General features: G+C 36.4%; 1 protein-coding gene across 1 annotated transcript in view; it reads right to left on the bottom strand.

Annotated features, from left to right (window-relative positions):
* Positions 1-12,152: 12,152 nt before the first annotated feature.
* The window catches only part of galnt18b (UDP-N-acetyl-alpha-D-galactosamine:polypeptide N-acetylgalactosaminyltransferase 18b), an 85,909-nt gene continuing 77,949 nt past the window's right edge, over positions 12,153-20,112 (bottom strand). The window contains exons 9-11 of the mRNA XM_028016030.1: positions 19,602-19,697; positions 16,401-16,565; positions 12,153-12,873 (exon numbers count right to left, since the gene is read on the bottom strand). Of these exons, the coding sequence (XP_027871831.1) occupies positions 12,727-12,873; positions 16,401-16,565; positions 19,602-19,697 (408 nt within the window). The 3' untranslated portion in view covers positions 12,153-12,726. The remainder of the gene's footprint in view (positions 12,874-16,400; positions 16,566-19,601; positions 19,698-20,112) is intronic.

Raw genomic sequence — 20,112 nt, 5'->3', positions numbered from 1 at the left:
CTGCTTACTTCATTATGTGTGATTAAATAATTTGCTGCTAGCTAACTTAATGGACTCAAATGAAATGAGAAATGTGTTCTCCTTTGTTCTAAAATAGTGTTCCTAATGTATTTTTAAACCTTTGGTCAGGAGAATGGAAACATGCACTAATCTGAGCCAATTTTCTTTCCAATTCTCTTCACCAAAGCTATTGATATCTGCCATCCTATAAACTATGTAAAGTTTCTTTATGTTTTTGTCACTTCTTAAAAAATATTCTGATGCATATAAAGTTTGTGTTTTTAAATTAGCTGATGGATCATTTCTATCAAAGAAGCATTCTAAGCAATATTTTAATATTTTAGGAGATGTGCCTAAGTTCATTCCAGTATAGTGCAAGACCTTAGAAAGAAATCAATTTCCAAACATTAAATTTTGAATGAAATTGAGACGCACCTAGAATCACACCTTCACTTCAGTGAAATCCCCCATCCTAAGCAAGCACGGGGCTACAGTGGAGAAAAACAACTCTTGTTTAACAGTAATAAAAATCAGTAGAACCAGTGTCAGAGTGAGAGCTCATCTGCTGCGACTGATGGAAGACAAATAGTAACAATACTGGTTTACAGAGACACACCATTAAACAGAAAACAGAAACACATTTACGAAAGAAAATCTAAAGTTAACATGAGGAAGTCATTACCGTAAGCTAAAAAAAGAAAGGGTTGAGACTAGACTTGCTGATTGAATAACTGGGAGGTAATTTAACAAAAACAGAGCCTGATAACTCAAGGATCCACCTTCTATTGTTTTAGATACTTTGGGAACCAAAAGTAAAGTGTTCTCTTTGGAGAACATATCACTTTGATCGCTTCAATATACAATAAGGCTGTCAAATAAATAACCATATATGTTTGTATTCTATGTATTCAGGAACCAATGGAAAGTAGCTCAGATTAAAGAAACATAAAATGTCCTCTTAGCTTTCACCAGAGCTACATGATATTACTTGGTCTGATCAAAGATATTAGAATATTTCTATTCAGAAATGTTCCAGTATACAAATTATATACAAAACTGAAACTCGCCCTGTACTTGTCTAACCTATCATATTGAAGTTTCTTGTTTTTCATAAGCAGCGCTATGATGCTTACTTCTTATCTGCTTTGTTTACATGCCTTCCATTGAAGTGTAACTTCTGGTGCTCTGTGACTTTCTGAGACACAATGTGGATTTTGCTTTTCATCAGACAGTGGCACATGAGGTGATAACTTGTTTGTGAGAAAAAATGTTTTAAAAAGGAAAAAACTGACTTGTTTTTGATTGTTTGTTGAGGCAGCTGTAATTGAGTTCTGTAAAGACATTTCAGGAATAGCTTATTGATAGATTTTTGTCCAGCCATCTAGTGAGGATTATGGGTTATTGTGCAGTGAGTAGCTTTGATAGGTCCAGAGTCAGGGGGCCATAAAAATGATCTTTTCTCCATTTAGAGCTCAGACCACATCAGTGCTCTTCATCTGCTCTGACACATGCTGTTTGCCAGCAGTGATTAATTTTGCAGCTGGGTTAGAACATTTGTTCTGTGCTTTGAAAGGCAAACACACTAATCATGAACATTATATTCAAAAGGGGCTCAGATGAAGGAACTGTAAAGAATTCCTTTTAATCTAATGCTGATATATTACAGATCAAACATAAGCCTTCTCTTTAGCTTTTAATACTTGTGGTGCACATTCCTCAGTACTTTCAGCTCAGTTTTAACAGAAAGAACACTTCTATTGTTTCTAAGTTTTTCACATAGAAATAACTACCTTCATTCGTGGAGAACAACTCAAAAGATTACAAAGGTGTGATTTAAAAAAAACAAACAAACTAAGAATGTTCTTTTTTTAACAGGCAGAGATTTCACAAATGACCAACTCTTTTTTAAATCATCTGTATTCAGAGAAGACCTGTTGAATCCAGCTTTGACCCTTTTATGCTGTGCGTTTCAAATGTGTCAAGACCGTATTTGAAATGCAGTGGATGAACACCACCCGAATAACCTTTGTCACTTTGTTTGCTGGATCCTGTGTCGAGCATAGCTCTCTGTGTGGTAGGACCAGAATGGAAATAAAGTTTTGCTCTAATACCCACATGATGTCTTTCTTGACAGTGCTGCAGCAGTATGAGGGCAGACTTTAAATCCAGATTGAGGTGATAGGACATTGTTAGGAGGAAGCAAGGTCTTCTCCTTTCAACTATTGCAGTTGTCTCAGGCCAGGCATGTCAGGGTTTAGTTATTCTCTGTGAATTTGTTGAAACAGCAGATACTGTATGTGTCTGCTTGAACCCGATATGTGGAAGGTGTGACAGACACAGACTGAGTCAGTCCTTGAAGTGTGATTAAATTTTGATTAACCCATGCTGTCTTTGGCTCACCTCGTTTCTGTGAGGTCTGACATGCAATCTTTCACTGAGACAAAATATCACAACCTCTGTCTGCAGAAGGCATTTCCTCACTCTGACGGATTTTCGAACTGTGCATTTTTGAAGGCCATTCAATTATTGTCTGTTTACTGTTCTTTTGCTGCAGAAGACTGGTTGTACGGCGGGAGTATTTGACAGAAGAAGCAAGAATTATTGATGCGCAGTTAAATTACTTGTGGGTTTCGTAAGATGTAATTCAAGGTCAACGGGATCATGCATCAACATATAGCTCCCAGGCATTTAATAAGGGCCTTGACCACCGATATCTGACTCATAGAAGGAGCTTTTTTTGGTGAAAGAGGTTCAGTGTTTAAAAATGATTATCTGTGCAGACCTGGTCAAGTAGATTTGAAAAACATTTTATTCAATGCTCATAAATGCTTCATGGGTATAAAAACTAAGTCTGTTTGCCAGCAGTTACTTCACATTTACACTTATAATAATCTCTATATGTAACCTTAAAATATGATAACACATATTGTTCATAATATGGACATGTTAAAACATTACTAGCCTTGCCATACCAAGAATGGTTCTGATGGTATTTTGACATGTTGTTCACGAGGAAGTAGTTACGTCCTGCTTGTTTAAAATGTCTGCTTCTCTTTTAAACATTGTTTGAATGGTGAAATAATAAATTAGTTTTCAAAATAGCAGAAACAATGTAGAGTTTGCTAAATGCCTTTTAGTAAAATGCATGCATGGATTAAATAGACAATAAAGGTCAGGATGTTGGAAAAAACATTTTAGGTTAAAGGTTTATTTTCTCCATGACGAGTGACAATGTGTGTTAGAGCTACATTATTTTAAAAATCCTTTTCACTGGCAGCAAATTAGCTACAGAGCATGGCACTGACAGATAGTACAGTGATGTTTTTGGAGTTTTATCCTTCACTTTATAGTCAAGAGTTGACTTTATAGTTAAGAGCTTCCATCCATGCAAAAAAAAAAAAAAAAATATATATATATATATATATATATATATATGCAACTGTTTCAGATTACAGCATGACATTTTTCATATTCTGGCAACATGCTTTCCATGTTTGCACAATACACTTTCACATTACAAAACTTTTCATATTCCTACATTATAAATATTTTTGTGATATATTATAAAACATGGAAATATTTTTAGAGCAAGAAAGCTTCCATATTATAACATAATACCTTTATCGTTGGATAATAATATATATTGATAATAAAGTTGATAACTAATTGAGAAAATGTCTTATCTACTGGAGCTGATTAAGTTTCATTTCATTCTTGGCTTGGATCCAATGCAAACATCATAATGTAGGAAATGGAGACTTTATATTTTCAAAAACTGCTTCTGCAGTTTTCAGAAGGTAGGACTGAGAGTAACCTTTTTTATGTCATACTATTTTTATGTCTTAATTTACAAATGTTAAGGTAAGGATGTTAATGTTAAAACATGTTTTATACGTGGGGGGGGGGGGGGGGGGGTTGTACATATTTTTGCAAAGAACTTTCACCAAAACAGTCACAGAACAACTTCAAAATACAAACTACAAAACAGCAGCTGTAACAAACAACATGAGTTTATAAATGAACAGGAATGTAGTTTTCCTTTTAAAAGATTTGGCACAGCTTACCTTGACAAAGTATAACCAAATAAAGGTATACATTTGAAAGAAAACAGGTAATTAAGACATTATTGATTGCTGATTCAAATATGGAACGAAACTCAGATTTTCCAAAGATGTCGAATTAGCCTCATGATGAAGCTACTAAAATGCAAAAGCAAACAGGTTGCAGATTCCAAAGTCAATACTGATTTTCACTGTTTAATCTGATTTATGGACCTCTAAATGGGAGCTCATCCATCACCGTCAAACGCAAGATCGAATCGATAAAATGTCACAGCCTACATCCTCTCACTGACTGGATATAACAGGAGTAATAAAAGTAATGTAGAGAGTGATTCGGGTTGTTCAGGCAATTAATCTTCTTTAAAATCTGTGCTTATCCCTCTGTCAAGAGGGAAAGACAAAGTTGAAAATGTTACGGCGATGCTCAATTGAACTCACTTCATCAAATGTACAAGTAAACTTTTTTAGCCTTCAACGTGTCTACTTGAAGAGAAAATTAAAACACTGCATGGCTTCAGATGTGTTGAACCCTTAGGAAGCCATTGCATCTGTTGTACACTTCTGCTTTGCAGAGTCCATTATTTAGTTTTCTGTAGTAACAAGGAGCTGCTCTGTGTGCTGTGAGGCTGCAGTTTGGCACCAAACAAGAAAAGAGACTTTGACGGACCTGGGGAAATTACAGGAGATATTACCTCTGGAAGCAGACAGAAGAATGACCTTCACACATATATTTCTCCAAAACTGCGTGATTTAAAATGAAAAACAAGGTTGTGAAGATTCTTTTTGCAATATTTAAAGTGAGAGCTAAATGATGAGAAGTTGTTTTCTTATTACAACTCTTTGCTATTTAGGCAACACATGAGGAGAAGAGAGTACTGATGGTTTAACAGCAACTAACACCTGGATTTGTGTTTCTTCAATATGTTTCATTTTTTGTGAGTTCTATCAATAATTATTTTTGGAGACTGTATACAGTCATCTTTATGTTCAGAATAATAATTTTCACAAGTGTTCTTATTACAAATCAGTTTAGTGTTTATTACTGAATTTTTTGCCTAGTTTGTTTTGCTTAATTTATTTCACCCAGAATCAGGTCAGAAAGGTAATTCATAAATATACCTCAATGCTGTTTTCTTTTTTACATCTACACATTTTAACTGTTTGTGGATTTTTTTCCACTTTTATTTTCATGAATAAAAGTTTATTTTCATGAATTCCATGTTTTTTATGTAAACATATTATAAACACATAAAGAGTACCTGGTCAGAAGGGCAATGTGTAAAATATCAACAGTTTAGAAGAAAAACAACCTAGATAGGCTTGTTTGCTTTTTGAGAGTGATTGATATTTTATCCCCAGAGGAATTTCTACTGAGCAGCCTTTTATGGACCAACATGAGGTTAACTGGGCTTATAAAGCTGTAATGACTTTCTAACAACATCAGAGAGCCATGCAGTTTTAGCATTTATTTCCAGAGGAATTCCTTGATATTTTTCTGCTAGCATCATATATTTCTGGGCAATCGAGCAAATTGCAGAAACATACAAAGAAGGAGTTTTTCACAATCCTTAGTGTTTAAGCAATATGTTTTGAATTCTTAATGGCTAACGTTACAGAAGCATGCAAAGAGATGGTCACATCTGTTCCACACAGCTCCACACATTCAGAGAGCAGCAGCAACTATGAGGTCCCTTTCACTGTAAACATCAGGGCAAACAGTGAAAACACAGATTGTTGGGAAAACCTTCATAGTCCGTGTAATAAACTGGATTCCATTGTAATTGTTTTATTTTCCATAGACTCTTCCATAGACTTTTCTCAAGTTGTCAAAATGAAAAAAGGACTTACAAAAATGCTGACAGGCATCAAAGCAAACCTGTTTCTGCATAGCAACTGAGGATGTTTAATGGTTCTCATAGTTTGAGATCTTAGGTGGAATAAAAGGTTGTTTTGAGTGGAACCCCATGAGGTTACCTGCATCAAAAAAATTATTAGTGATCAATTATATAAAACATTAAACATTACAAATATTTATCACATATGTTGTGGGTTTATAGATAAGTTGGAAAGAAATGAGGACGTAGATACTTCTTGGAGGAGTTTACATTTATTTTGGTCATAAGATTCAAATACAAATACCACTAAGGTTTTTTATCCAATACTGTTTTCAACCTCAAACTAAGAGCTGACGGAGAAGTGCAAATGTAGCTATGAAATGTGATCTTGCATTGGAAGCTCTGTTGTAATAGGACAGAATATATTTCCACAAATCTAAAAATATTTGTGAACTTTACAAGTTACATTGTGAATTTGATGGAAGATTGAATTAGACCATTGGCACAGAGCCAGTGTAGCCCAACAGTGCACTGTTAATAACCAGTCCATGGATATGTTTTCATGAAAAGTACTGGTACCACTAATATCTGCAATAACAGAAACAGAAGTTGTTTTTTTATTATTATTTTTGAAGATTTTCATTTCCATTACTGCAAATCCCATAATGTTCCTCTACTTAAAACAGAGACGGAAACGCATAAAAATAAACAGATTGGTCAACTCATTCATTTTAATAGGTCAAAGCACTAGAGTGTAAAAAGTAAAGGGCAAAGATTAAACTGCATGTGAAGGCAATTACCTCCTGTCACATCGTTTCAGCTGATTTGTTCAGCTATACTTTGAGGACTGGTGGTATCTCAAAATTATTTTGCTCATTTGAGCAAATGCTAACAACTAAAATTTTAATTTGTCTTTCGGAAAAAAAAAAAATTAACAAGTATATATACTGTATATACCCACATGTACCTCCTTTCAGGGACAAATATAACACCCACCACTGTTCTGGGAAATCTGCTTTTCTCTGCTGGGGAGCTATAGATTTTAAACGACAATTCATTTCATCTTTCAAGGCTTCATGTTTATTTTCAATAGAGAAGCACTAGCTAAAACAATTCCCAGTTTCTGCATCTGTTTTTGATGTCCCACATGCCCTGCAGTACTGACAGCTTCTCCTCAGCTGTCTGTGGCTCTCCTTCATGAGAGACAGCAGAGGAAATTTCCTTCCTGCATCCTAGGAGGGAAACAGATACTCTCACTTCTGACAGGCCACTTCCCTTTTTCATGTACTATTTAAAACTCAGGTGATTCCCCTGATCACATCACGACTTCTGCCAACGTATTCCTTCATGTTTTATGTTTCTGCGTCTCGTGCAGAAAATAATGACGAGATGTGGGAGGCCTCCTTTCAGAGTCTGCTCCCTGAAGAGGCTTAAAGATGAATTATAAATGGAACACAATAAGATATGGGAGACGACTTGTGTTTTATTTTTAAGAGGATAGGGAAGAGTGTGACATATTGGGAAATAAAGTTGTCTTAAAAAAAAATAAAATAAAATAAATGTCATGCCAGTGCTATAGAAAAAGCTTGAAAATTACCACAGAACTAATACCATTCTAACTGGTGTGTAATAAGCACCACAAGTTTTAAACCCAAAATATTTTATAATGATATGACCTATTGATTTTGGAGGCCAAATAAAAGTTTCCCACATCACTTCTGTACTATTTTGTATATAAGTTACATTGTGAATTTAATGGGAGATTGAATTTTTGACAGCATCAGAAGTAATCCTGCACTATTAGTTAATTATAATTTTATTTAGACAATGGCTTCACTGCTTTTTTGGTTGCCCTTTTTGACATCTACTGTACTACACTTTCTCAGCTACAGAGTGAGCAAAAGTGTCAGGACAACCCTTATCTTAAATGTAAAATGTGTATATGTTACTCTATGAGCACTCAGTTATCCTTTGGTTCATGCCATGAGTTTTTTGCAATATTTTAAACAAAGTATATTTCTGCAAAAAAAATAAACAGATGAAAAACATCTTCTGTCAAAATTTAATTCCACTTTAGATAAGCTAAACGTCAGTACTTCTCCACTGAGACAGGCCAAAGACAGTCATTTGGCAAAAACTGGTTCTTAGGGGAGGACCGATATAATATAAACCTGTCTTCATCAAAATTGGGCCAGGACTTTTCTGAGATATTACATGTGACTCATGGACATGCAGAGACATCTCCACAGCTCCTTAACAGCATGAGCCAGTCAGGCGCAGCTATTTCTTCACATTTCTAGGAGCAACATTCTCTTTGGTGGTAGACAATCAGTAAAGAAAAGCAAGTTTTTAGATCCAGCCTCAGCATTTATCATTTTTAGTATAAGACAATGTGCTGAAGCAGCTAGGGTGAAAAATATGCATGTTATAATGACAATATCAGCTGCACGTATTCCCTGTTCAGTGTAGTTCAAAGCTAAAAGTACTGTTTGGAAAGCACACCAGCAGGCGAGCGATCAGCTACATGGAGATGTAAGTAAAGTGCATGGGCGTACGCTTTTCTTTCACTCACAAATTTGCACATGCAGAGCTGCTCTTATCGCATACATTAGAACGCATTAGCAGGGTGGTCCTTTTGATGAAAGTGGGTTTCCATGTAAATTTAATACTATGGTTTGCCAAGCTCTACTTGAATGTGGAAGGTAATTAGGACGGGCATGTTGGAAACATGCTGTGCTACTCGTCTCCACCCCAGGTGCCACAGCAGAAAGCTGTTCCAGTTCTCAGCTTCTCTCCGTTGCGTTTGTCATGAAAAAGAGACATCTCACCTTCATGACTCCCTCCTAAGGCTGCCTCTGAATGTTAGTAGTCTGTGTACACCGTGTTCCAAATTACTATGCGAGTGATATTTTCTCAGATTTTCTTAAATGGTCAATGCAAATGATGTTCAGTATAATTTTCAGGTCATGAACTATTACAGTATAAATCTAATTTTACTGAACAAAGCTCCCCATGAGAACAGTATTTTTTTTCAAAAATAAACTTAAAATGCACTGTTCCAAATTATTATGCACAGCAGATTTTCTAAACATTTTATGGATTATAAAGAACTGAAAGCGGTCATTCTTTGAATGTGCAGCATTAAGTGGTCACAAGTACTAAAATCAAAAGCTATTTCAATCAAAAACATCTTAACAGACCGAGTTACATGTTAACATAGGATCCCTTCTTTGATTTCACCTGCACAATTCTTGTATCCATTGAACTTGTGAGTTTGTGGAAAGTTTCTGCTTGAATTTCTTTGCAGGATGTCAGAATAACTTCCCAGAGCTGTTGTTTTGATATGAACTGCATTCCACCCTCAGATCTTCTGCTTGAGGAAACTCCAAAGGTTCTCAATAGGGTTGAGGTCAGAGGAGGATGGTGACCACACCATGAGTTTCTCCCCTTTCATGCCCATAGCAGCCAATGACACAGTGGTATTCCTTGCAGCATGAGATGGTGCATTGTCATACATGAAGATGATTTTGCTACTGAATGTACTGCACTTCTTTTTGAACCATGAAAGAAAATGATCAGTCAGAAAGTCCATATACTTTGCTGAGGTCATTTTCACACCTTCATGGACTCTGAAGGGGCCGACCAATGATTCTCTCCCCATGATTTCGGCCCAAAAAATGACTCCACCACCTCCTTGCTGACGTCACAGCCGTGTTGGAACGTGGTGGCCATCCACCACCAATCCACTACTGCGTCCATCTGGACCATCCAGGGTTGCACAGCAGTCATCAGTGAACAAGTCTGTTTGAAAATTAATCTTCATGTACAGCTGGGCCCACAGTGACTGTTTCTGCTTGTGAGCTCTGGTTAGGGGTGGCTAATAGTAGGTTGATGCACCGCAAGCCTCTGGAGGATCCTCCACCTTGAGGTTCCAGAGGCACAAGCAGCTTCAAACAACTGTTTGTTGCTTTTAGGGGCATTTTAACAGCTGCTCTCTTAATCCGATAAATTTGTCTAACAGAAACTTTCCTCATTATGTCTTTATCTGTACAAACCCATCTTTGTTCTGAATCAGCCACAAATCTCTTCACAGTTCTTCAGTTTTTGTTAAATATTGAATGTTTTCAGACCTTGTCATAAGACACTACACTATCTGATGATTTTTGTCAGTAAAGAGATCCTTTCTCTTTCCCATATTGCTTGAAACCTGTGGCCTCCTTAATAATGTGGAACATCCTTCTTAAGTAGATTTCCTTAATTTAAGCTCACCAGACAAACTAATCAACCCAGCTCTCTGAAATTAATTATAGTGATTCAAAGAGCCGTGACAGACAATACCATCTATAAATTTAATAGCACAACAAAAACTTTTATCTTTATGACACTTGAATCCAATTTGCATAATAATTTGGAACGCTGTGTATGTTTGATTTGTTAAGCAAAAGGAAAGTTACACAGTCTAAAGAAATGTTTAAGTTCAACATATTTGGAATAAGAGGTATTCAAGCACATGCAGAGATGACTGAAATAACTTATAAGTGACAAAATATTAATGTTTTCAAAATAACTGAAGAATTACAAAGTCTCATCATGAAATATCAAACTCTTAAGACAACAACTTCAATTGTTTTCCGTTTCTTGGATAAGCAGAGGGAGAATATCCCTCAAATCAGTGTGCAACAAGTGAGACAAGCAAAGATATGAGACAACACAGCTATTTTCAAGACTTAGAATTAATCCTGAACATAATATGTACTTTTCTATGCTGAAGGTGGTAACCAAAGTACTTCTAAAAAGCCTGGGCATGGACAGAAAGAACACACAGAGTACACAGAAAAGCTAGGGCTTAGTGAGATTTGAAACAAAGACCTGGCTTTCAGGTGACAGCCATAAACAACAGTGCTGGAAGACGACGCTGCCAAGGCTGCAAAAAAACATTATGTTGACAACGGCTATGTTGGTGTTTTAGACGAAGTGGAAACTTGGAACAGGGCAAAAATAAAACCCAGTTTAAATGGACTTTCCATTTTTCCCATCCATCCGCCTTTGGCTCTGTGCAGCGTAACAGAAAGCAGGTGCATGTCTCGCTCATACACTATTGCACTGCTTCATTTTAACCTGTTAAATGAGTGATGCTCATCAGAATAGTTTATCTAATAAAAAATAAACATTGGAGGCTGCAGAGGCCATATCAGTCAGTGCTAGAGCAGGTGCATCATAAGCTGAGACTATATTATTATGCACTAATAACAAGCCCAGGGTCTATTTACTGCATGCCTTCTCCTTCTCTCTCTGCCCTTCTTCATGTCAGGCTACAAATGAATAATGTCCACTAGTACCACAAAACCATTAATAATTTCTTGCAAACACTCACTAGTCAGTGTTTTAGTCAGACATTTACTTGTAAACACAATTCAGCAAATAACGAATTCAACTCATTGCATTTGGTTGTCTAGATATGGTAAACACAACATGCTGAAGTTCAAACTGAGAAAGATTGAGCACTGTTAAGAAGCCACAGGCAACCTGAAGATTATTATTGAACATCTCTGTCCCTTTAGGACCAGAGTATGCCCATATACTGACGGATGCTTCCAGCAAGATAATGCATCATGTCACAAAGCTCAAAACATCTTAAACTGGCAATGAGTTCATTGTACTCCAGGGGCCTCTGCAATCACCAGATCTCAATCTAATAGAGGATTCTCCTCAAGTGCAGCTGACAAATCTGCAGCAACTGTCAATATAAACCAAAATCTCTGAGGAAGGATGTTTACCACAGCTTGTTGAATCTAAAACGGTGAAGAATGAAGGCATGTCTGAAGGCAAAAATGGATCCAACTCGAAAACACCAAGACTTACCTGAAAAAGTAGCTAGTGAGTATGTTAAAAAGAAAATCAAATAAGTAGACTTCACCAGGTTGTCATAACTTAACCAGCCACATAATTTTCCAAATGTAATGTCTCTGGGTGGTTTAATGAAATCTTTATTGGTTCTAGTACATATCCAGAACCAATAAAGAAATTGGTGACCATTTCTGTCTGTTCTGGAAGCCGAATAAATGGGTAGAAAAACTTGGAGGTACAAAATTAGCTTTGCTTTCTTTAGGGTCATGTGATTTTCTTATTGTTTCTTTCCAAATCTTGTAGCACATTAAGTTACATACACATTTTGAAATATGTTACTTGGTAAATAAATCTAAATTGATGTAAATAAATCTAATAAATAAAATGATCAGCAAACTATACAGATGAATTGTAGTTTTGAATACTTTTAATTTCAATAATGGTATCACACACCTTTGGGCAACAAATATAAAAGGCACTTGTACTCAGTAGTTCTCATCATTTTTTTTTTACTGATATACATATAAGAAAACCTTTAACATTTATAAAATATCATGTCCCAATTTATTTCAACATTTCTCACAACTGTACAGCTTCATTGAATAGTAAATCTACAAACCTGAGACACAAAAATAAAAATAATTACAGGTTTCGAAAGCTTGCTACACAGTAGCAAATTTAAACAAAACAGCGGGTCAACAGAAATCTGACTAAAATACATTTACCATAAAATATACTAAATATACCATCTTGTCAAGTATGCAAAATATCTGCAACCTATGGCTGATCTCGTTGGTGAAATAAAATGTTTAACATTTAGGATGAAATGATGGCCGTTCATCAGAGGACATCATGGCTCAAAATGAACTTATCCAACCATGCAGCGTTTCCTGCTTCTTATCCTTTCACCCAGCGCTGATATGCAGCCAGATACACACAAACGTGCTCTGAAAAAGACTCCAGTGTTTTCCTTCGGCACACGATCATAGCAAGTTGCTAAACAACACATTCGTGATGAACCATTTCTGTCCGGCGCATTTCTGCAGAGCCAGTTGGTAGCCAAACTCATTGTCGCTGTTCACCACAAGCTCTAGGCATCTCTTTGATTTTCTGTTCTGAATAGATCCTCCCTGAAAAAGATAAAAGCAGGCTAGTTAGAATTGTGCTGGGCTCGAGAAGAGCAATTTGAGCAGAATGCAACTTCCCCTCTTTAAACCCACACTGCTGTTAAGGAATATCAATGTAAGCTGCAGAAGTGCCTTCCTCGTTGGGCCCAACAGATAATGTCAACATAGTTAAAGGCAAAGAATCAGACAGGATAGAAAACAAACTTTCTCAGATTATTGACAAAATGAAAATATGTAGTAAAGAAGGAACTGACTTCATGTTTATGTTCATGGCCAAAATTTCAATATTAGGATTTAATGGATAATACAAAAATGCTAAAGAAAGATGCAGAGTAAAGCAGTCTATTACCTATATGATGGCCTGCCCCCCCCAATGGCACGGCACCCCCACTAGGGGGCGCGCCCCACACTTTGGGAACCACTGCCTTACTCCTTGCAGGGTTGACCCTGATAGGACAAGGAGGTATATAAAGGTCACTGAGGAACAGGCAGTGTTCACCCAAGACAGGTTTCCAGAATTTGAATTAACAAAATTAATATAAAAACATAAGCATGAAATTAGCTTGAATTCTGCTTGGGCTGTAGATTCTTGAATATTGGCTACATTCACTGATACCCATAAGTTCTTCCAGCAGTGACTCATGCTGATGGAGTTGGTGGGAAGGAAAGGTTATGAAAGCTGAAACAATGACTGTCTGCTTGAAACATATGGATAGAAAATATTGTTTTCAGTTTACTGCCGACATCAGCCCTGAATGTGATTATGAAGAATTGCAAAAATCTTTTCGCATGCATGTTTAAAATATACTTCTTTTGTTGTAACATACTTTGTTCTCAGTTCTTTCTTATAGACTTTAGTTGGCCTTGACAGATATAACATTGTCTCAGTCAATAATAAAAGCAGAAAACTATGATTTGCCTATTGTTTAACCCTTATACAGTATTTAATTAAAAACGGCAACCTTTTAAAGCTACAACAAACTTACTTTAGATAGAGTTGATTGCTTATGATGCAACATGCCAGGTTTCTCTTTGATTGCTACTTGTAAATTTCAATTTCATGAAGATAAAATCTATTCTCCCAAGAAGAAGCATTTGGTGACATTACAGATAGCCTAGGGTAAGTGATCCCATTTATTTTGAGTATTTCCATAAGAATTGTTCTTGTTTATGCTGTGTTGTTGCTTGTTCTCTCTTTCAAAGGTTTTTATTTTTATTCGCAATGTTTGAATATGTGTGAACACATTGAAGTATTCTGTATTCTGTGAAGCAGACAAGGACAGAATGAAACTCAAATGCTTCTGAATATATTTTGAAAACTTGTCTGTCAGAGTTTACTGGTTGTTGTGCCTCTTGTGATGTCATTGACAAAATATACACAAAGCGAAAGGCTGATCACAGCAGGACAATTGAGTTTTTCTTAACATTGACAATGTCATCATTTACAGAAAGATATCAAGCAATGAAAAAAAGTCATTCAGAAGGATTTCATTGCACAATTTTCCTATTGTTCACAAATTTACCTTGTCAGCTCTTATTTAAAAATTTCACCCTCAACTTTCAAGAATTGAGATAATTAATTTTTCAAATGTGAGGAGTAAGTCCAAAATGAAACTCTGAATGACTATACATCTATACAATGAAATGCTGAGTTGCAGCTTTGCTCCTTTGTATGTACAATACAAATCTCCAAATATTTACTGATCAGTGAATGTGAGAAGATCTAATTTATGCTACAGTCTGTGGGGTTTAAACTGGATTTTCTGTCTTCCTGATAGAACAATGGGTATTTGTATATAATGAATAAAAAGGCATTCCTGCAATTCATACAAGTCTGACTAATCTGCGTGCACATCTATACACATTACATTCGAATCATTTTGCAAAGCACAACTTAAAGTCAGTCATAATACGTGGATTTCGTGGTGACTAAAAGAAGTGAAATAATCTTGCAGTTTTAATGGAAAAAGATTAAAATATCTTGAGTCATGAAGGTTTTCTGCAGACTGGTGTGTTTGTAGCAAGATCAAATAAACCCTCTCTTTTATTTGCAGATCTTTCTGTTTTGTAAAGTTGCTTTGGCTGCATCAAAGTGATCTATTTCCGTTTCAGTTCAACACTTTGCACATGTGCAGTCACAACCATGTCAATAATTGATGCCACATTTCAGGGACATGATAAGCTTCAGCCTCGCTGACACGCTCCCATAGCTCTTACTGCATTATGCAGCGTTAACTAAAATAAAGATCAGTGTGAAGATCTGTGACATCCGAGCTCGAGCATGAAAAACCTTTTTGCCGATGATGGTGTAAAACCAGGCAGACAAATGAGCGGTGGCAGTGCAGCGTTGAGAAGGTCAAAAGGATGATGTTTTTGTTCTAAAACAGGCCTAATTTCAAAGCACTTACATGGAATAAGTCACATCTTACTGCTAGAGAAACGGAAGCCTGTGATTACTGCAGCAATGACAGCCTTCAGAGGCCACAAAATATATGTACCAGCTTAATTGCTATTATCGGGTATGCAGTGAGATGTCTCCTGGTTCTGTTAAAATAGCTTATAGTTTCAAAGCTTGAAATCTCAAATGCATAGTTTCAGTGACTCACAAAATAAATGGCCCCATAAAAAGGGAATCCTACGTATATCTTCAAGCACCTGCCACAAAAAAAAAGAAAAAAGAAAAAAAAATGTAACAGTAGGTGTATTTAGAGTAAACAGTTTCAATGAGTCTGGAGAACTGCTGTAGTTCCTGGCAGAACTTTTAAACTCACTAAGTTCTTCTCTTACTGCTCTATATTATAGTCTTGTGTTATTTCTGTTTTAAGGCACAGTTACAAAGTAGCATTAGCCCATTCGCTTTGCAGTCGTCTGTCCTCTCAGTTTCCCTTTTGATCCAGACATAGTATCATACAGATAATATACTGTAGATCATACTCAAAATGTATGCATTGGCATTACTAACATCATTCATTTATGTATTCAGCTTAAAGCATCAATGACCAATGTCATGTCACTATAATCACTTCGCCTATTTACATGCCTTGTCTACTAGGTGGCGCAGTAGCATAAATGAAGCATTATGCAGCTTCTGCTCTTGAATAAAGAATTGGATGGAAAGCTGAAGGGCTTCATGAAGCTTCGTCTTGCGATCACTGCTATGTTGTTTGCTACATTCTGTTGTATGCCAGTGTACTGTTAATAAGTTTGGTTGTTGCCATGTGAGTGCGCCATCTTTGGCAGCCATCTTGTGTTGTAGCTAAAAAGGATGTCTGCTTCAAAAGCACCTGCTGTATTAGGACGTTTGATTGGTCAACATAAATTGTGTATGTGTATATGCATGACAGGTTTGCTTGACATTATTGATCAATAATAAAAAATAATGTCAATGTTGACATCATATTTGTCTAAGTTAACCTTGTTTTTCTTTTTATTCCCTGGAAGGCTGATGTGATTGGCCAATTTGAATTGAGAAGGCGAAAGTGTAGTAGGTGGATGTAGTAAAGTTGACAACATGTTTTAGGAATCATCACCTGAGTAAAGAGCCAGTGGAGCTTCATACGTTTGGCTGCGGCGTAGTTACACTCAATGAGACGTGGCCTGCCATTTACGTCCACCAGGCACTTATTGTCGTCGTCATCAACTGTGGGACTGAGCAGTCCGACAAGGAACTGCTGGTTACTGGTGTAGTACACATTCTGAAAGAGAGACCACATGCTAACGTGAAAAAGTGTTTGCTCACCGTTGACATTTAGCTGCTCCCTCACCCAGAGCTCCATATGCCCATAAAGGTGCTTAACTGTGCAGTAAATGAGGCTAGGTCATTAAGGATGAAACAGACATCTAAGGCTAAAAATACCCTGTTCCTGGGTGAATAGAAACATAAGAAAGGACCAGGTAATGCAAACAGGCTCTTTATTTATTCAGGATAGGAGAGAAAAATAAGTAATTACACTCGCTCTGTTGGAATTTTCTCAGTTGTAAGTTTTTTTTACGATAAGCTGGAAAAAAGCTGTAAATTATTTGCAAGAATAATGCAAAACTGTGTAATTTATGTACAAAGCCTGCCATAGTCTGACTTTGTGCTTCAGAGCAATTAACAATAAATTCTTTGTGCTAAATGAGTCTTTTAATTCACTCTTGTGTGCAAATTTAAGATCCAGAAGGTAAAAAAAAGAACAGAAAGAGTGTTTGATTTTACAGAAAATCTCTGGGCTTCATTTTTGTGGTTTAACAAAAAGTAAAAAGAGAAAATACTCAGGGAAGCTTAAAGCAAAAAATACTAATTTATGTGACAGAACTTTATCTTCTTTTTCTCTCTCCCACTCATCATCTGACGACCCCACATATTTAGTAGACGACCTGCTATAAGGGCGTAACACGCCTACGATGACTGGACCACTGTATCTAACTGTGCACTGCTGAGAGGTGGGAAAATTAGCTGCCCGCCTCCACCTCAACCAGCAAGAACAGTCAAAGAAAATGAATAATAATGTCACAGGGAACCTTTTCATGCATACTGTGTGCTTCTAATTTACTGTATATTATTGCTCTCAATATCCTAAATGTGTCTTTGGATTTTTTTAAAAAGACTGATGAAAGCAATGGAAACATGAACATACCGACTGGTTAGTAAATTAAGCATGATATAGAGTGAATAAGGAAAATAAGATTTATATTATAGTAAATATGTCATTCATAATATACCTAAAACAATTTAGGGAAGTATTTGCCTCTTTTCTTTGGCAGCAAAAAATATGTAGATATTCTTTCACTCTAATCTTATTTATCATTCTTTGCCAAAAGAGCCTCCTTCACACCAGACTTTTTAAGAGGCAGCAATGAGCAAGCTGTCTTTCTTGTGGCTTTTGTCTTGTGCTGCTCATTTTTGGAGTAGCTCCGGGTGCCGGGCCGTATATGACGTTGTTGTCTATTGTTTTTGGCTTTAAGACCATGTTTTTTTGTCATACGTCTGCTGACAATCTGCAAGCTTGGCAATACTCTTCCTTCCATGTGTGGTGTTTCTTTCAGCATAATTATCTCCTTTGTTTGCAACCACTACTTAAACACAATATCTGAGGTGTTCTCAAAGCTTGCTCAAGAAAAAGCTACTTATAGTAACACATTTATGACACACTGCAAAAAAATATTGTGTTTTCTTGGAAACAGTCGAATCCCCGGCCGATGACAGGAGGTCCTTTCTGATTCTGAGGTGGGAGAAAATGCAGCAAGTCCCACTCAAAGCATGAAGCCAAATCTCCCTATTCTCAGTGGGAACTCCCATTGATAGCAGATGCCAAAAAGAGAAAGCAAAAGAAAACTTGTTCTTGGTGCAACTTACATTGTTTTGCCTTTGGCAACTCCCTACATGACCCACAGCAAAAGTCTCCACTGGTGGGAACTAACTGTAGATGCATAATCCACTTGGAGCAGAAAACATGTTCAAAGAACCAAGAACCAATATAAATCTGGCAAGGGGTCATGGTTATATAATAAGGGGTCTCTCTAATCGTCTTCTGTTTGTTCAGATGTTGCCTACCATGCTGAGCCCTAATCAGAGGAGCTAATAAAGTGTCTGTTAAAATAATCGTTTCTAACTTAATTTATAAATGCAGATTGTGATACTGTTCACACTGTTAGCAACTGAAGCTGTTAAACTCTTAAAAGTTCAGATCATAGGATAGATATAGCGGTTTGCTTTATAGAAGAAGGTTCACAAATGCTGTTATAAATTTCTAAATTAATGTAACATGTCCTGCTATGATCAGCATGATGTAACTCCTTCATTCCCAGGAATAACTAGATACATTTTGACTACATAGATAAACTGTGAAGCTCCACAGAAACTCAAAATACAACAGAGGGAGGATGAAACATTTACTGGCAAAGATATGTCTTTGTGATATGACATCCGCTGGCAAACAGTGTTAATCTGTTTTTATTTAAGTTAGGAATCATGTGTAGCAGCAGCAATGTGGTGAAAAAAAACTCCAAAGATATCTCTCTTTTGTTTCTGGTGTGTTAATTTTTTGAACAAAACAAAGAAAACATTTTGTAATCACCAAACAAAGCTGTAAGTTTGAATCAGGTTTTAAATCTGCACCACTGTGATGTCATCAACACAGGTGTAATAAGTCTGAAAATGTGTCCTGCAGATTCCTCCGACTGAGCAGAGATAATGGGAGATCTCTGTCTCTAGGAAAGTTTAACAATGTCTGAAAGCAATCTGTTCAGATGTAATGGGATGCAACAATCAATATGAGCTGGAAGAGGCAGGAGAAAATAAATGATTATCATGCTTTGCTAACACTTAAACTCCTGGTTATTTAGCTGAAATATATCCTGAACAAGCGGTTCAGAGAGTTTAGGACATTGAGTAATGAGAACTGAGAAAAAACCCGCCTCTTATAAACAAGTTGTTATGATCTCCAAAACAATGGGGCTGAAATTTAGTCTAAATGTTTTAACTCTCTTATAATGCGCTACTAAAATCACATATTCTGACAGAAAACTGAAAACAACACAATAATGTTTATAGTAACTTTTCTTGGAAAAAAAATGCTATTTCTATCCAGAAATTCCTGAGAAGTTGATTATGATATTTGGTTAAAAGTTACTGAAAAGCAAAGGAGGGCTTTTTCTTGATTGTCTACTGATGGAGAAAGATGAAAAAACTAAAGATGTACCACAGAAGAACAGAGAGAAAGAAAAGAATATAAAGAGAGGGCTCTAACCTGTGGTGTCATCCCATGACACAGATATAGGATGGGGACGTTGTCGTTGTCGGGTCCCTGGTCCAGACACAGATCGTTCTTCAGAGAGTTTCTCAGCTGACAAAAAATAAACACACATAAAAAAGAACATTGTTTTACAGAGGTATAAAACTGTGACACTGTTTGACCAGATATTTGTAACAAATATTGTAACAAGTGACACATCCACTTCTGACGCACTAATTTTTTGCTCTACATACTGGGTGAAAAGGATAAATAGGTGTTTACCACAAACTTCATAAATCCACCCCTCTCCAGCAAACTGCTTATTTGTCACCTGAAACATCAGTCCGGCAACAAATAAAGCTATCTAATGGGACGCAGTACAACAATGAAATTAAATAACTAAGAAAATACTCTTTTCAGGCAGTAAAACACTTGTTACTTTAGTATAAGACATATTAAGATTATAGAAGTTTAAAAAAAAAAAAAATAATCAACCCTTACTGACCCCAGAATCTGGTAAAACCAG

Source organism: Xiphophorus couchianus, chromosome 4, assembly GCF_001444195.1.
Source record: "Xiphophorus couchianus chromosome 4, X_couchianus-1.0, whole genome shotgun sequence".
Lineage (NCBI taxonomy): Eukaryota > Metazoa > Chordata > Actinopteri > Cyprinodontiformes > Poeciliidae > Xiphophorus > Xiphophorus couchianus.
Note: the sequence above shows the minus strand (reverse complement) of the source record. Positions and strands in the feature narration are given on the sequence as shown.